This window comes from Pseudophryne corroboree, chromosome 4 (genome assembly GCF_028390025.1).
Source record: "Pseudophryne corroboree isolate aPseCor3 chromosome 4, aPseCor3.hap2, whole genome shotgun sequence".
NCBI classification, from domain to species: Eukaryota; Metazoa; Chordata; class Amphibia; order Anura; family Myobatrachidae; genus Pseudophryne; species Pseudophryne corroboree.
In genome coordinates, this window is record NC_086447.1 from 749,436,932 (window position 1) to 749,453,122 (window position 16,191).

The window sequence follows — 16,191 nt, forward strand, 5'->3', positions numbered from 1 at the left end:
TGCCTTCGGGATCAATGATTTCTGACAGGACAGTAACAGGTAGGTTTTTCTGAAAAAGTATCGCTACCCCTCTGGCCTTCGTTCGAAAGGGAGCAGCTATACAGGGGCCGAGCCATGGTGCCTTCAGGACATTTTCCTCCCCCGCCAGCCAGTGGGTCTCCTGTAAGAAAATCACATCTGGGTGGAAACGTTTAAGGTGTGCGGTCACACGTCGTCGTTTGATTGGGGAGTTGAGTCCCCCTACATTCCAGGAAATGAATTGTATCGGTTTCGGGGGTAGTACCTCATCTGAGGAAGAAACTACAGACGGCATGGCTACCCAATCCCCTCAGGGCAATGTGAAACTTGACTGGTAATCAATAAATTCAAGTGGACAGCGGCGGCTCCCCTCCCGTACCAAGGTCGCCAGGACATCAGTGATTTCAACAACACAAACATCAGCATGACATAAAATATATAACACAGTCTCAATATGTGAAACAACAATAGTGAACCATGACGACTCATAACACCTTTTTCCAACATTTTCTCAACTTCCAAAACCATAGTGGGCACCAACTAGGTCTAGTGGTGTGCACACAAAAATCCAACAAAATAAGTATTAAATTGTTAAGGTGAACACTTGTAGTAAGGTACTATATTATCTGTAAACTAAAAAAAAAGATAAGCCAATCAATGGCGAGCACATATCCGCCCGAGGCAGAAGTACACGATACAATCAACCCCTTATTCCTTCCCGACAAACACCCTAACCAACAGGTGACTTTGATGGGGATTTATGAGTCAGAAAACGAGATGTCGCCACTTCCGGATCCGTGTAAAACACCTGATTACCATTCTCTGTGATCCATAGTTTTGCTGGGTACAACAGAGCAAACCTGATGTTTTTGCTATGCAAATGGGAGCAAACTTCAGAGAATTCCTTTCGTTTCTGAGCCACTGCAACTGAGAAGTCTTGGAATATCAAGATCTTATGACCCTTGACCAACAACTCTCTAGTTTTACGATAAGCTGTGAGAACCTGTTCTTTGGCCCTATAGTCAAGGTAGCGAGCAATGACCGGGCGTGAGCGCTTTCGCGCTCCATCCTGCATCGCCCCCAACCTATGGACTCTTTCAAGATGTGGGATTTCCATATCATCTATAATTCCCAACGAGTTTGGGAGGTCTACAGAAAGATATGAGGAGAGGGCCTGGCCCGTCAAGGACTCCGAAACACCTATAAATCGAAGGTTATTCCCACGAGATCTATTCTCCAGGTCCTCGACTTTATCCTGTAGTTGCTGTATATAGGTATGCTGGGATGATATCCCCGCCTGACAGGATTGGACCAGGTCCTCAGTGTCTCCCAGTCTCGTTTCCAACGCAGTAAGACGCGTTGCATGAGAGTCTATGCGAGCCAGGCCCGATTTTTAAGCGGGCCTGTAGGTCGTCAAATCGCTTATCAAGTAAGGGCATGAGAAAATCAGAAATCTCTTTGGCCGTAAGATGAGGGGTTTTCTCACTGGGCAAACTAGGTGGGTCCGACCCGTGTCCAACCGGGGAGGGTGGGCCTGATTTAGGGAGGGGCTCTTTCCCCTTTCCCGCCTTATATGAGGTGTTGGACTGTTTCGGGGGCATGGTCTTGTCGAGGTATTTATCCATACCCCAGAGGATGAAATATGGGGCAGTCAGCGTCACCTCTAAGTAGTGTTTCCCCTGGCAAAGATACAGAGGTGGTTACATTCAGAACTCGGGCAGAGGTGCTAGGCCAAGCCCATTGTCTAGAGCATACCGCCACCCCGCAAGAGGGCTCATGAAGCAGCCCCGGCAACAAACTACAGCAATTTTTAACTAGGATAAAAGTATATATCTAGAAACAATATACTATGCATCCAGAAACAGTATGTTATGTCAAGCAATACAGAATAGAGTACTGAGATGAAAATAACAAACGTCACATGTGAACTATATATGAAAAATAACAAACATTACAGGAAGGTTCCGACAGGAACAGCAGAAAGTGAGATGGTATCAGGATACATGAAAATGAATCAAAAACAGCAGATAAAGATTATGGTCAGCAGTCAAATATACCAGGCGTAAAGTCCTCGTCTGAGGGTAGAAATCACCGGAGCAGCCCCAGCTGTTGTCACGTATTATCCGTTGAGACGGGAGGCCTCCCAGCTATAGTAGGTAGGAAACAGCAGGCGTAGGCTATGAGACAGTTAATGGAAAGTACTGATCCATCCCCAACTTTGTGGAACAGGAGGGTGGGGTCCAGTAAGCCTCCAGCAAAAAGGCTAGTTCCCCCCTGCGGGTGTGCAGAAGACTCCCGCACGAGCTATCAGTGCACAAGTGAGGCGCAGGGAGGGGAGAGTGAAGTGAGAGTAAGAGGATAGGTACGACTGTGGGGGAAAAAATAAGCAACAAGGGGGGAATGGTCCACACAATAGGAGGGAAAGATTCAAGTATGGGGTAAGAAAAAGGAGGAAAGGGGTATTTATTAGTAAAAAGCGGAGGGGGGGAGGACAAACAGTATTAGTACCTGGTGTGCCCACAGGGCCCTGCACGTGAGTGGAGGATGGTAGTAGTATGCCCCCGAACACCGGCCAGGAAGCGGATCCAGACAACGCAGCCCCAGGCCCCCGTAGGTGCTGGCAGCAGGAGGAGAAGGCAGCAAGCCCCAGCATGATCCTCTCCGGGGTGGGAATGGACGCTGTTGTAGCCACACTGCTCACCCGCCGGCCCCGGCGTCCACCTTCAGAGATGCAGGCACCCGTGTGAAGCCGCAGCCGCGGAAGGGGGGTGCAAGTTGTGTGAAGTGGGTGGAAGCAGCAGGTCCGAGCCCACTACCTCCGCGGCCCCCGGGGGCACCTCCGGCGGCGCAAGAGCAGAGTCCCGTGTGACGCGGTCGGTCCAGCGCCACACAGCCACACAGCCGAGCCGAGTGCGGCAGGGGGGAGCCGACGCCTCCAACAGTCTCACCAGACAGGGGCAGCAGGGTGCGGGATGACTCCTCCGTTCGGCCAAGAGTAGCGGTGCTCCCGCGGCGATACCTCCCGCCCCGTCGTCCAGGCCTCCAGCGGTCAGTCCCGGGGGCCCACAGGCCACAAGTCCCAGCTGAGACAATACCTCCCGAGGTAGACTGAGGGGCGATCCGCAGCTGTACCCCTCACACGGAGGGGGCCCGCAGTGTAAGGGTATATAAGGGAGGGAGGGGGCAAGGTGATCGGCGCTTCATGTACGGTCCTCCCAGGGCATACACCAGGGACAAGTAGCCGTCTACACCGTTCACCTGAACGGCCTGACTCCGGGGGAAAATAGGTATACAGGGGCGAGCAAGGTGTCAAACTGCTCCTCAGTACTTGGGGAACACACTCCCCTAAAAATTAAGGCCCCACAAAACTCAAAAAAGGAGGATTGAGGGAGATTGTTCAGGTCCCTGTGTAGACATAGAGTAAAATGCGGCCATGCTGGATGCCCCGCCCACCGGAACTCAGTGGCTACACTTTAAGCAGTAAGTGCTGAGAGGGAAGATAGGAGGAAGTGAAGGCAGGAGGGCGAGGAGATCTGATTACAAGGAAAAGAAAACCCTTCAGCACAGCACAGCACCACCCTATTCCTTGTATTCGGTTCCCTTTTCTTGATAGAAAGGTGTTTTAGTGAGTGTCCACAAACATTATCAGGATGCTGCAGCTGGTTTTATTATGTGTTGCTTATCATATATTTTTTATTATTATTCATTAATAATTTTGATCTCTTATGGACATTCTTTAGTGCCTGGGCCTATAGGTTTTGATCGTTTGTATTAGACTTTAAAGGAAGACGTGGTGAAAAAATGCTCTAGCCATAACAGACTTTCATTAACTGGTCATGAATTTAGTATACCCATGTTTACGGGTTACTGGGATTCAGGTTGTTTCTAGATAACCTGGTTAATTGTTGTACTACCAAATTAATTTGTGTTGCTTTAGTTCCTGAGGATCGTGGTTGATAAACCGTGCCCTATATCCGTGGTTTGCTTTGCACATTGGGCCTGATTCAGAGGTGGCGACAATAACCATGTCTGACACATGCAGCCACTCATTTATGTCTGCGCATGCATCTGAGTAGCGCTGTGCATGCATACTGGTGGTTACCACTTGGAGTCGCAAAATGAATTCAAACTCATGGAGAGTGGATTTCAGTGGGCACTCCTGGTAGGTAACAGGGAGGTGGTTAGCCAGACTCGGCCATATTGCAGGCCACAGCTGGGTCTATATACGCAGTAGTGTTTGCACAGGACACCATGTTTAGATGGAGAAATTGCACTTGCCATAGGGCTGTTGCAAGTTTCGATGTTGCAGCTGATCGTGCACCTATGTTGCATTTCAGAATACACTGAGATGGATTAGCGTCTCAGCAAGTGGTCGCTTACAGTAAGTATGAATGTCATTGGCTGCGGCATTAGCATAATACAAATCAGGCCCATTGTTTTTAATGTGAATAATGTGCTGGTGACCAGCTCAACAAGAAGACCCGCGGAGAGAGCACCCCTGGAAATAGACTTAGTATCTAACATTTTATCTAAACATTATATTTTCTCTTTCTTGGATTATCACTACGATATTCAATTTGTTTCAGTGGGAGAGGAGCAGATCAGTTCCATTGGACGTGGTATCTGTGTATTGTTGGGGATCTCTGTAGAAGACACACAGAAAGATATTGACTATATGTAAGTCTGCTGTACTGCCTTTATTACAAATTTGTTCCATGTTTTTATTTTATGGAACATGACTATGTTAAGTGCTTTATTTCCTTTACTGAATTATTAAAGGTATATTTTCATTGTTAAGCAGTCTCCATACAATTTCTTTAAACAGACCTCTGTTACAGGTAACTTAATATATCATTTATCAGGAAGTAAACTTTCAGTGTTTTTGTCTGAATTGAAAATGGGCCTCTTCAAAGACAAATTGTTTCTCTTGAAGCGATATTATTTGTTGGCGAGGCTCATCTTCCTTGCTAAATGTTCATTGTCTGTGGATCCACTGTGTATTCTACCGTATTCAATATACAATCCTTTTACTCACACACAGGACCATTAACCAAATTGCACCAATGTACATCTTTTCACTTATCTAAAAATATCTCCCAACCTACCGCTTCGTATCTCATCCACACTCATTATTCACTCCGATTCACAGTTGCAGGACTTTCTTCGGGCTGCACCCACTCTGTGGAATGCCCTCCCACGCACAGTAAGACTCTGTAGTCTCCAAACCTTCAAGCGTTCCCTCAAAACTCACCTCTTCATGCAAGCTTATCAAATTCAAGAAACGCTCACATAACTTTCAGAAACTTTCCTATCCAATTACATCCCCACTGGGTTACCCATCGATGGTCACTATCGATTGTACCATTTATGGGTAACATCGATGGTGTGAAACCGTCTGCAATATTTTTACCCACTGATGGTTACCCATCATACACTGCATTAGGCTGTGGGCCAATGACAGCCCGGGAGTGGAGCTTCGCGGGAGTGTCGGGGGGCGGAACTAAGCTCCATGTCCCGACACCTTGAGAAAAAAAATATATTCGGTGGTTGTTTATCATCTATGGTGGGGGGCCATCTGGTTCTCCACCACTGATAGAGGAACTATTAAACATCGGCTATAGACTATTCTCACATATTTTCTCGTTCTTCACTTTCCCATCCTCCTGACTCCAGGCCATCATTGCAGTGTGACCATATCATACAGCCCACAAAGAACCTTTGCAATCTGGTGGACCTTTATGTAAAAGATAACACCTATCCCTGTGTATCAATGCCTACTTCCCTATAGATTGAAGCTTGTGAGCTGGGCCTTCCTACTTCTATGACTGTGTTATTATCCAGTCTTGTTTTTTCACTGTTTGCAATTGTAAAGCACAACAGAATTTGCCGCGCTATATAAGAAAATGTTATTATTATTATTATTATTAATAATAATAATAATAATGCTGTTCTATATAAAAACCTCTTACAATAAGTAGTTGTTTTACACACTGGATATTAGTATACAATGTAGACTGTCTGCTTGGGGATGTTTGATTATTGCTTTAGGAATACCTCTGCTCAAAGATATTTTTTCCCATGCATGTACAATTACAGCAAACCAATATACAGATGTGTCCTCGCACACTTAGTCTTAATACGCCATGCAGCACGGGTTAGCTGCTTCGAGTGGTGTAGCATCTTTTCGCTCAGACTGAATCGGTATATAAAGCACAACGGAACTTGGCTTGAAGCCGCAGCCACTGCATCATAGCACTTCATATACAGATTCAGAGTCAGTCGCACACAGATATACAAGTGTTACTCCTATTGCGAGTAAGATGCACATTGGAGCAGAAAAGATGGTCAGTGAAAGCCAAGTTGCGCGGGACCTGGCACGCTGAGAAAGGGCTGTTTGGCACAACTGTGGCCAACAGTGTATGAGGACACAACTCTATTTCTCTGACGTCCTAGTGGATGCTGGGGACTCCGTAAGGACCATGGGGAATAGCGGCTCCGCAGGAGACTGGGCACAACTAAGAAAGATTTAGGACTACCTGGTGTGCACTGGCTCCTCCCTCTATGCCCCTCCTCCAGACCTCAGTTAGAATTTTGTGCCCGGCCGAGCTGGATGCACACTAGGGGCTCTCCTGAGCTCCTAGAAAAGAAAGTATATTTTAGGTTTTTTATTTTCAGTGAGATCTGCTGGCAACAGACTCACTGCTACGTGGGACTAAGGGGAGAGAAGCGGACCTACCTGCTTGCAGCTAGCTTGGGCTTCTAGGCTACTGGACACCATTAGCTCCAGAGGGATCGAACACAGGCCCAGCCTCGGTCGTCCGGTCCCGGAGCCGCCCTGCCGTCCCCCTTACAGAGCTAGAAGCAAGAAGATGTTCCTGGAAATCGGCGGCAGAAGACTTCGGTCTTCATCAAGGTAGCGCACAGCACTGCAGCTGTGCGCCATTGCTCCCCATGCACACCACATACTCCGGTCACTGATGGGTGCAGGGCGCTGGGGGGGGCGCCCTGGGCTGCAATATGAGTACCTTGCTGGCAAATACCACATAATATAGTCATAAAGACTATATATGTGTAAAATACCCCTGCCAAATATACATTTAAAAAAGCGGGAGAAGTCAGCCGGAAAAGGGGCAGGGCTATCTCCCTCAGCACACTGGCGCCATTTTCCCTCACAGCTCCGCTGGAAGGACGCTCCCAAGGCTCTCCCCTGCAGTTTCCAGACTACATAGGGTAAAAAAGAGAGGGGGGGCACTAAATTTAGGCGCATATAATATATATATATATATATATATATATATATATATATATATATATATATATATATAGCTGCTATAGGGAAAAATCGCTTGTGTAGTGTGTATCCCTGCATTATATAGCACTCTGGTGTGTGCTGGCATACTCTCTATCGGTCTCCCCAAAGGACTTTGTGGGGTCCTGTCCTCGTTCTGAGCATTCCCTGTGTGTGTGCGGTGTGTCGGTACGGCTATGTTGACATGTTTGATGAGGAGGCTTATGTGGAGGCGGAGCAGGGGCCGATAAATGTGATGTCACCCCCTGCGGGGTCGACACCTGAATGGATGGACATGTGGAAGGAATTACGTGACAGTGTCAACTCCTTACATAAAAGGTTTGACGACATAGCAGATGTGGGACAGCCGGCTTCTCAGCTCGTGCCTGCCCAGGCGTCTCAAAAGCCATCAGGGGCTCTAAAACGCCCGCTGCCTCAGATGGCAGACACAGATGTCGACACGGATACTGACTCCAGTGTCGACGATGATGAGACTAGTGTACATTCCAATAGAGCCACCCGTTACATGATTACGGCAATGAAGAATGTGTTGCACATTTCTGATATTACCCCAGGTACCACAAAAAAGGGTATTATGTTTGGGGAGAAAAAACTACCAGTGGTTTTTCCCCCTTCTGATGAATTAAATGAAGTGTGTGAAGAAGCGTGGGCTTCCCCCGATAAGAAACTGGTAATTTCTAAAAAGTTACTAATGGCGTACCCTTTCCCGCCAGAGGATAGGTCACGTTGGGAGACATCCCCTAGGGTGGATAAAGCGCTCACACGCCTGTCAAAGAAGGTGGCACTACCGTCTCCGGACACGGCCGCCCTAAAGGAACCTGCTGATAGGAAGCAGGAGGCTATCCTGAAGTCTGTATATACGCACTCAGGAATTATACTGAGACCGGCTATTGCTTCAGCATGGATGTGCAGTGCTGCAGCTGCGTGGTCAGATTCCCTGTCGGAAAACATTGATACCCTAGACAGGGACACTATATTGCTAACCGTAGAGCATATTAAAGACGCTGTCTTATACATGAGAGATGCACAGAGGGATATTTGCCGGCTGGCATCTAAAATAAACGCAATTTCCATTTCTGCCAGGAGAGGATTGTGGACTCGGCAGTGGACAGGAGATGCAGATTCTAAAAGGCACATGGAAGTTTTGCCTTACAAGGGTGAGGAGTTGTTTGGGGATGGTCTCTCGGACCTCGTTTCCACAGCAACAGCTGGGAAGTCAGCATTTTTACCCCATGTTCCCTCACAGCCAAAGAAAGCACCGTATTATAAGGTACAGTCCTTTCGGCCCCAGAAAGGCAAGCGGGTTAGAGGCGCGTCCTTTCTGCCCAGAGGCAGAGGTAGAGGGAAAAAGCTGCAACATACAGCCAGTTCCCAGGAACAAAAGTCCTCCCCCGCTTCCTCTAAGTCCACCGCATGACGCTGGGGCTCCACAGGCGGAGCCAGGTACGGTGGGGGCCCGTCTCAAGAACTTCAGCAACCAGTGGGCTCGTTCACGGGTGGATCCCTGGATTCTACAGGTAGTATCTCAGGGGTACAAGCTGGAATTCGAGACGTCTCCCCCCCGCCGTTTCCTCAAATCTGCCTTGCCGACAGCTCCCCCGGACAGGGAGGTGGTGCTGGAGGCGATTCACAAGCTGTATTCTCAGCAGGTGATAATCAAGGTACCCCTCCTTCAACAAGGACGGGGTTACTATTCCACAATGTTTGTGGTACCGAAACCGGACGGTTCGGTGAGACCCATTTTAAATTTAAAATCTTTGAACACTTGTATAAGAAGGTTCAAGTTCAAGATGGAATCGCTCAGAGCGGTGATTACATGGTGTCACTGGACATCAAGGATGCTTACCTGCATGTCCCCATTTACCCTCCTCACCAGGAGTACCTCAGATTTGTGGTACAGGACTGTCATTACCAATTCCAGACGTTGCCGTTTGGTCTGTCCACGGCACCGAGGGTATTTACGAAGGTAATGGCCGAAATGATGATACTCCTTCGGAAAAAGGGAGTTATAATTATCCCGTACTTGGACGATCTCCTTATAAAGGCGAGGTCCAGGGAACAGTTGTTGATCGGAGTAGCACTAGCTCGGGAAGTGCTACAACAGCACGGCTGGATCCTGAATATTCCAAAGTCGCAGCTGGTTCCTACAACGCGTCTACTGTTCCTGGGGATGGTTCTGGACACAGAACAGAAAAAAAGTGTTTCTCCCGGAGGAGAAGACCAAGGAGTTATCGTCTCTAGTCAGAGACCTCCTTAAACCAAAACAGGTGTCTGTGCACCACTGCACGCGAGTCCTGGGAAAGATGGTGGCTTCTTACGAAGCAATTCCATTCGGAAGGTTCCATGCAAGGATCTTTCAGTGGGATCTGTTGGACAAGTGGTCCGGGTCGCATCTTCAGATGCATCGGCTGATAACCCTGTCTCCAAGGGCCAGGGTGTCGCTACTGTGGTGGCTGCAGAGTGCTCATCTTCTAGAGGGCCGCAGATTCGGCATACAGGACTGGATCCCGGTGACCACGGATGCCAGCCTTCGAGGTTGGGGGGCAGTCACACAGGAAAGAAAATTCCAAGGACTATGGACAAGTCAGGAGACTTCCCTACACATAAATATTCTGGAACTAAGGGCCATTTACAATGCCCTAAGTCAGGCAAGACCCCTGCTTCAACACCAGCCGGTGCTGATACAGTCAGACAACATCACGGCGGTCGGCCATGTAAATCGTCAGGGCGGCACAAGAAGCAGGATGGCGATGGCAGAAGCCACAAGGATTCTCCGATGGGCAGAAAATCATGTGTTAGCACTGTCAGCAGTGTTCATTTCGGGAGTGGACAACTGGGAAGCAGACTTCCTCAGCAGGCACGACCTCCACCCGGGAGAGTGGGGACTTCATCCAGAAGTCTTCCAAATGATTGTACACCGTTGGGAAAGGCCACAGGTGGACATGATGGCGTCCCGCCTCAACAAAAAGCTAAAAAGATATTGAGCCAGGTCAAGGCACCCTCAGGCGATAGCTGTGGACGCTCTAGTGACACCGTGGGTGTACCAGTCGGTTTATGTGTTCCCTCCTCTGCCTCTCATACCCAAGGTACTGAGAATAATAAGAAGGAGAGGAGTAAGAACTATACTTGTGGTTCCGGATTGGCCAAGAAGAGCTTGGTACCCAGAACTTCAAGAAATGATCTCAGAGGACCCATGACCTCTGCCGCTCAGACAGGACCTGCTGCAGCAGGGACCCTGTCTGTTCCAAGACTTACCGCGACTGCGTTTGACGGCATGGCGGTTGAACGCCGGATCCTGAAGGAAAAGGGCATTCCGGAGGAAGTCATCCCTACGCTGATTAAAGCTAGGAAGGAGGTGACCGCAAACCATTATCACCACATATGGCGAAAATATGTTGCGTGGTGTGAGGCCAGGACGGCCCCAACTGAGGAATTTCAGCTGGGTCGATTTCTGCACTTCCTACAGTCAGGGGTGACTATGGGCCTCAAATTAGGTTCCATTAAGGTCCAGATTTCGGCTCTGACGATTTTCTTCCAAAAAGAACTGGCTTCACTGCCTGAAGTTCAGACGTTTGTTAAAGGAGTGCTGCATATTCAGCCCCCGTTTGTGCCTCCAGTGGCACCTTGGGATCTCAACGTGGTGTTGGATTTCCTTAAGTCACATTGGTTTGAGCCACTTAAATCCGTGGAACTAAAATATCTCACGTGGAAAGTGGTCATGCTGTTGGCCTTGGCTTCGGCCAGGCGTGTATCAGAATTGGCGGCTTTGTCATGTAAAAGCCCTTATCTGATTTTCCATATAGATAGGGCAGAATTGAGGACTCGTCCCCAATTTCTTCCTAAGGTGGTATCTGCTTTTCATTTGAACCAACCTATTGTGGTGCCTGCGGCTACTAAGGACTTGGAGGATTCCAAGTTGCTGGACGTAGTCAGGGCCCTGAAAATCTATGTTTCCAGGACGGCAGGAGTCAGGAAAACTGACTCGCTTTTTATCCTGTATGCGCCCAACAAGCTGGGTGCTCCTGCTTCAAAGCAGTCTATTGCTCGCTGGATCTGTAGTACGATTCAACTTGCACATTCTGCGGCTGGACTGCCGCATCCTAAATCTGTAAAAGCCCATTCCACGAGGAAGGTGGGCTCTTCTTGGGCGGCTGCCCAAGGGGCCTCGGCTTTACAACTTTGCCGAGCTGCTACTTGGTCGGGTTCAAACACATTTGCTAAATTCTACAAGTTTGATACCCTGGCTGAGGAGGACCTTGAGTTTGCTCATTCGGTGCTGCAGAGTCATCCGCACTCTCCCGCCCGTTTGGGAGCTTTGGTATAATCCCCATGGTCCTTACGGAGTCCCCAGCATCCACTAGGACGTCAGAGAAAATAAGAATTTACTCACCGGTAATTCTATTTCTCGTAGTCCGTAGTGGATGCTGGGCGCCCATCCCAAGTGCGGATTGTCTGCAATACTTGTATATAGTTATTGCCTAACTAAAGGGTTATTGTTTAGAGCCATCTGTTGAGAGGCTCAGTTATTTTTCATACTGTTAACTGGGTATAGTATCATGAGTTATACGGTGTGATTGGTGTGGCTGGTATGAGTCTTACCCGGGATTCCAAAATCCTTTCCTTATTGTGTCAGCTCTTCCGGGCACAGTATCCTAACTGAGGTCTGGAGGAGGGGCATAGAGGGAGGAGCCAGTGCACACCAGGTAGTCCTAAATCTTTCTTAGTTGTGCCCAGTCTCCTGCGGAGCCGCTATTCCCCATGGTCCTTACGGAGTCCCCAGCATCCACTACGGACTACGATAAATAGAATTACCGGTGAGTAAATTCTTATTTTATTTTATTAATATTACACCACATTGTTTCCAGAACAGTTTTAAAATGTATGTACTGTGCCCCACTGTTGTATTTTGTTCTTGGTAACGTGTATATCCCACACACTGACTCTAGCCCATCTATTAATGATACGGTAGTGCCGCTTTTTTAGATCACTGTTCAAAGTGATTATACAACCTGTTAATAAAAAAATAAAAATCATTTAATTAACATTTTTTTTATTATTCTATTCTCCGCTTATTTGTGAATGGTTTCTGAAATAAATGAAATATGTTACTACCTAAATTTTGCAATTTGTTCTTTGCAGGATCAGAAAGATTCTAAACCTCCGGATATTTGAGGATGATAGTGGAAAACACTGGTCTAAGAGTGTTATGGACAAGCAGTATGAAGTGCTCTGTGTAAGCCAGTTTACCTTGCAGTGTGTCTTAAAGGGAAACAAGCCAGACTATCATTTGGCCATGCCTTCTGAGCAAGCAGAGCCCTTTTACAATGACTTCTTACAGCAAATGAGAAAGGCCTACAAACCAGAACTTGTCAAAGGTATTTCAATATATAAATTCTCTTAAACAATTTGTAAATGTACAATACTCCTAATACAATCTCATTAGGGGACCCATTTATTAACGAGTGAAAAACTAATTTTGCATGATAAAACTCGTTGTGCATGATAACACTCGTTGCTAAACACATGACCAATAGGAGCTGACTTGCTGGAGCTCCGTTTATCATATGCAACACATTTTATCGTTCACAGTGAGTTTTATCAATTGTTGATAAATGAGCCCCTAAGTGATATATTTTGTAAAGAAAAGCATATGATGATCTCTAAGTGTAGTCTTATTCATTTAGTTTGTACATAACAAAGATTAGTTAATCTTATGTAGCCCCTTAGGGTATATGATCAATAGGATTCCTGTAGTAGATTTATTAATATGAAAATCCTTATATATATATATATATATATAGATATAGATATAGATATAGATATAGATATAGATATATATATATATATATATATATATATATATATATATACATATACATATATATATACCATAGGATTTATATTGAGTATATGCAGTTAATTAATTATTAGTATGTATAATTATATGGGGTTGTTGGGTGCTGATCTTATATCCTTGAACAATGGAGCAGTGGATCAGCTTGAATACATTGGCACTAGAGGGAATGGAGAGACTTTTCTAGAAGCCCTCGTGCCTAGAAAGTGAAGGATCGCATGCTGTACCCCCAACGGAGATCGCTCGAGGACGGGGACGGTTAGGAGAGAGAGAGGAGTGAAGCGGTGACGTAGTGGATTGATCGCTGAGGAGAGTGGCGAGAGAGGAGACTGACCCCCTGTGCCGAGCAGCTAGATGACGAAGTGCCGTGAGTACCCGGAGGAGTGCGGGAGTCCCGGTGCGCAGTGACGACTTGCCTGGCAGGTAGAGTGAGCACTGGGGGCCGGCTGGAGACGGACTGGCTAGGGTCTGCTCGAACGGAGGGAGGCTCTCGCCGGAGATTACCTGGTGCAGGCAGGAGAGGCGGTCGTCGGGACCGACCCAAGAGTACAGCCCCCGGAGGCGGAACATTCCTCCCTATTTGACCTGGAGGAGGAGTCGGGGGAGGAATTGAGAGAGCCTCCTGGATTAAGTTGGGACCTACATATAATGTATGGGTAAGGAAACTAAGCCCTGACACTAAACTCAGCAGCGGAAAGCACAGCATAGCATTGCCTAGCATTGACTACAGTAGCAGCTCTTCTAGGGAGTACGCAGACATCCTCGCAGAACTCCTTATTACTTCTAGGGCTGTCAGTATATGAAGCACTAAGTCTCTTAATTCTAACAAGTATAATTGACTACATATTAACCCCTCTCTTATCTAGCGTGGATGTCATTGTTACAGCTATCTATCTATATACATATACCACTCACCATATGAGGGACTATCCATTTGCATAGGCATACTACTACTGTGTCGGCATAGACCACGGACTTCAGGGACAAGCATTGCGTAGCATCAATACGTGGCGCAAGGATAGCCGGCCCCACATACCTCTCCAACACACTCCTACGGCTGCAGGCGAGGATACAGTAGCCAGACACATTATATAAATTTGCAGCCTGCATCAGTCCTTGCTAGTGATCTCCCTACCTTGAATACGGTGAGTGGAAGCAGGATATACTACGGAACCATTAAGTAGCATCACTACTAATCACAGTCATTAAGGAAGTAGCACGGGAATAGCTACTGGGAACTAGTCCGGCCCGACTAATCTATTATTCTTAGCACATTCAATTTAATCTGGAATCCACAATACCCGATGTTATCGACCCGAACCAAGAATCCTAATTGGAGATAACCAATATAAGTACCCCATTAAGCCCAAGGACGGAATTCCAGTCAGTCCCTCTTTGAGAAGGGAGCTACAGTGACCCTGGAGCGGTTCTCTGTAAATTATTCCCAGCTGAACCCCTAACTTGGATTAATTACCCTACTCCTCTACTGACTTTACCAAGGGTATCAGACTGCTAGTACAGAAAGTCATATAAGTACTATTCTATGGTTATGTATTTATTGTGTAGATAACTGATGGTGCACCATAGTATAATTGGTATGATATAAGCTATAAGTACCATTTTGTGTTATTTTTTACCAACCCGGGTCAATAGTCTTTGTACTATTGAATGGTTAAGTTTTTTGTGTGTATTGCATGCAGTTATTTTCTGTATAATAGATCGCTAATGTGACGAACACCTTATCCGGAGGCCTACCCTCTAAGAAGATGAAAGGTACGATCTGTAAAATTTACTATAGTTGATTGCTAACAAGTAAACACACATATACTTACCAGTGGAGTTGTTTGTTTCTTGGAGTTGGAACCTGAATGGGAAAACGGTAATTCCATTAGTCACCCGGTCATCATACTGGGGTCCCTTAAGGGGTATAGATATATTATATAGATAGGAGTCGGATTGACAACATATCTTCTCTAGAGCTCGCCTGGAAATATACTCATCCAAATAGCTCGGGTGGAGGCACACTCTGTCAGTTCACAGTAACCCATCACTAGCGCCAGGGTTACACTTACATAAATAAAACTGTGCTTATGAAAGAAAAAAAAAATCCCATTATAAGTATTTAACACCATTAAGCACTACTTACTGTATCGTCGCACCATCTATGAGTTGAAGTGAGGATATCACCTTTCCTTTACAGTCTTCTTGTGACTGATTGCATAAGATAGGGCAGGGTGATATAAAAAAATATGTCCTTTTGGATAGTTCTAGCATTTTGTTTTATTCCACTTTACATTTGTTTTACCTCAGGAATACAGTACATACAGTAATGCAACACTAGTTGTATGCTTCTCATAGTAACACTGTAAACTCACAATGGGAACATGTGGGACCTTTCAGCAGTTATTTTCAAACTGCCTAATTTAGCATGGGTTGTAGATTTCCAAAAAACGTACACCTACAACCCTTTACTCTGATATGGGGGGTACGCCCAGCACAAGGCAAGTACCCCCCTCCCCCTGCAAACAGGCGATGCTCTTGCATGTTTAGGATTGCTCTCTGCCTACGTAGCTAAGGCAGATGACTACCTGCCATGTTTTAGGCCGCAGAGGCTGCGTGATGTCACGCAGCCACCGCGGACTCCCCGCAAACGGTCTGGATACGCCTGCATTGTCCGGACCGCGTCCCGCCGCCCCCCCCCCCCCCACAATGCCGCAATGCCATCCCAAAACACTGACGCGATGCCCCCTCCCGCCCCGGCGAACGCCTCTGCCTGTGGATCGTGCAGAGGCGTTTGTGCATGTGAGATGCCGTTTCTTCAGCATGTCGGAGCAGTGTTCCATGCTGAATTAGGCCCTGTATTGAGTTAACAGGTCAGCAAGTTTTGTAGGTTGATTGTAATGGTTAAAGTAGAGAATACAGGACTTCCTGTTTGGTGCTGCATGGTGTAGCAGCTCCCTGAGCCAGCTCCAGTGCCAGCCACCTATCTACCCTGCTACACGCCGTTTCC

General features: G+C 46.9%; 1 protein-coding gene across 6 annotated transcripts in view; it reads left to right on the forward strand.

Annotated features, from left to right (window-relative positions):
- Positions 1 to 16,191, forward strand: part of DTD1 (D-aminoacyl-tRNA deacylase 1) — a 404,975-nt gene that overhangs the window by 16,477 nt on the left and 372,307 nt on the right. For 5 of the 6 annotated variants that reach the window (XM_063918157.1, XM_063918156.1, XM_063918160.1 and 2 more), the window contains exons 2-3: positions 4,605 to 4,695; positions 12,467 to 12,702. In XM_063918157.1, the coding sequence (XP_063774227.1) occupies positions 4,605 to 4,695; positions 12,467 to 12,702 (327 nt within the window). The remainder of the gene's footprint in view (positions 1 to 4,604; positions 4,696 to 12,466; positions 12,703 to 16,191) is intronic. The other variant, XM_063918162.1, reaches the window with a different exon arrangement.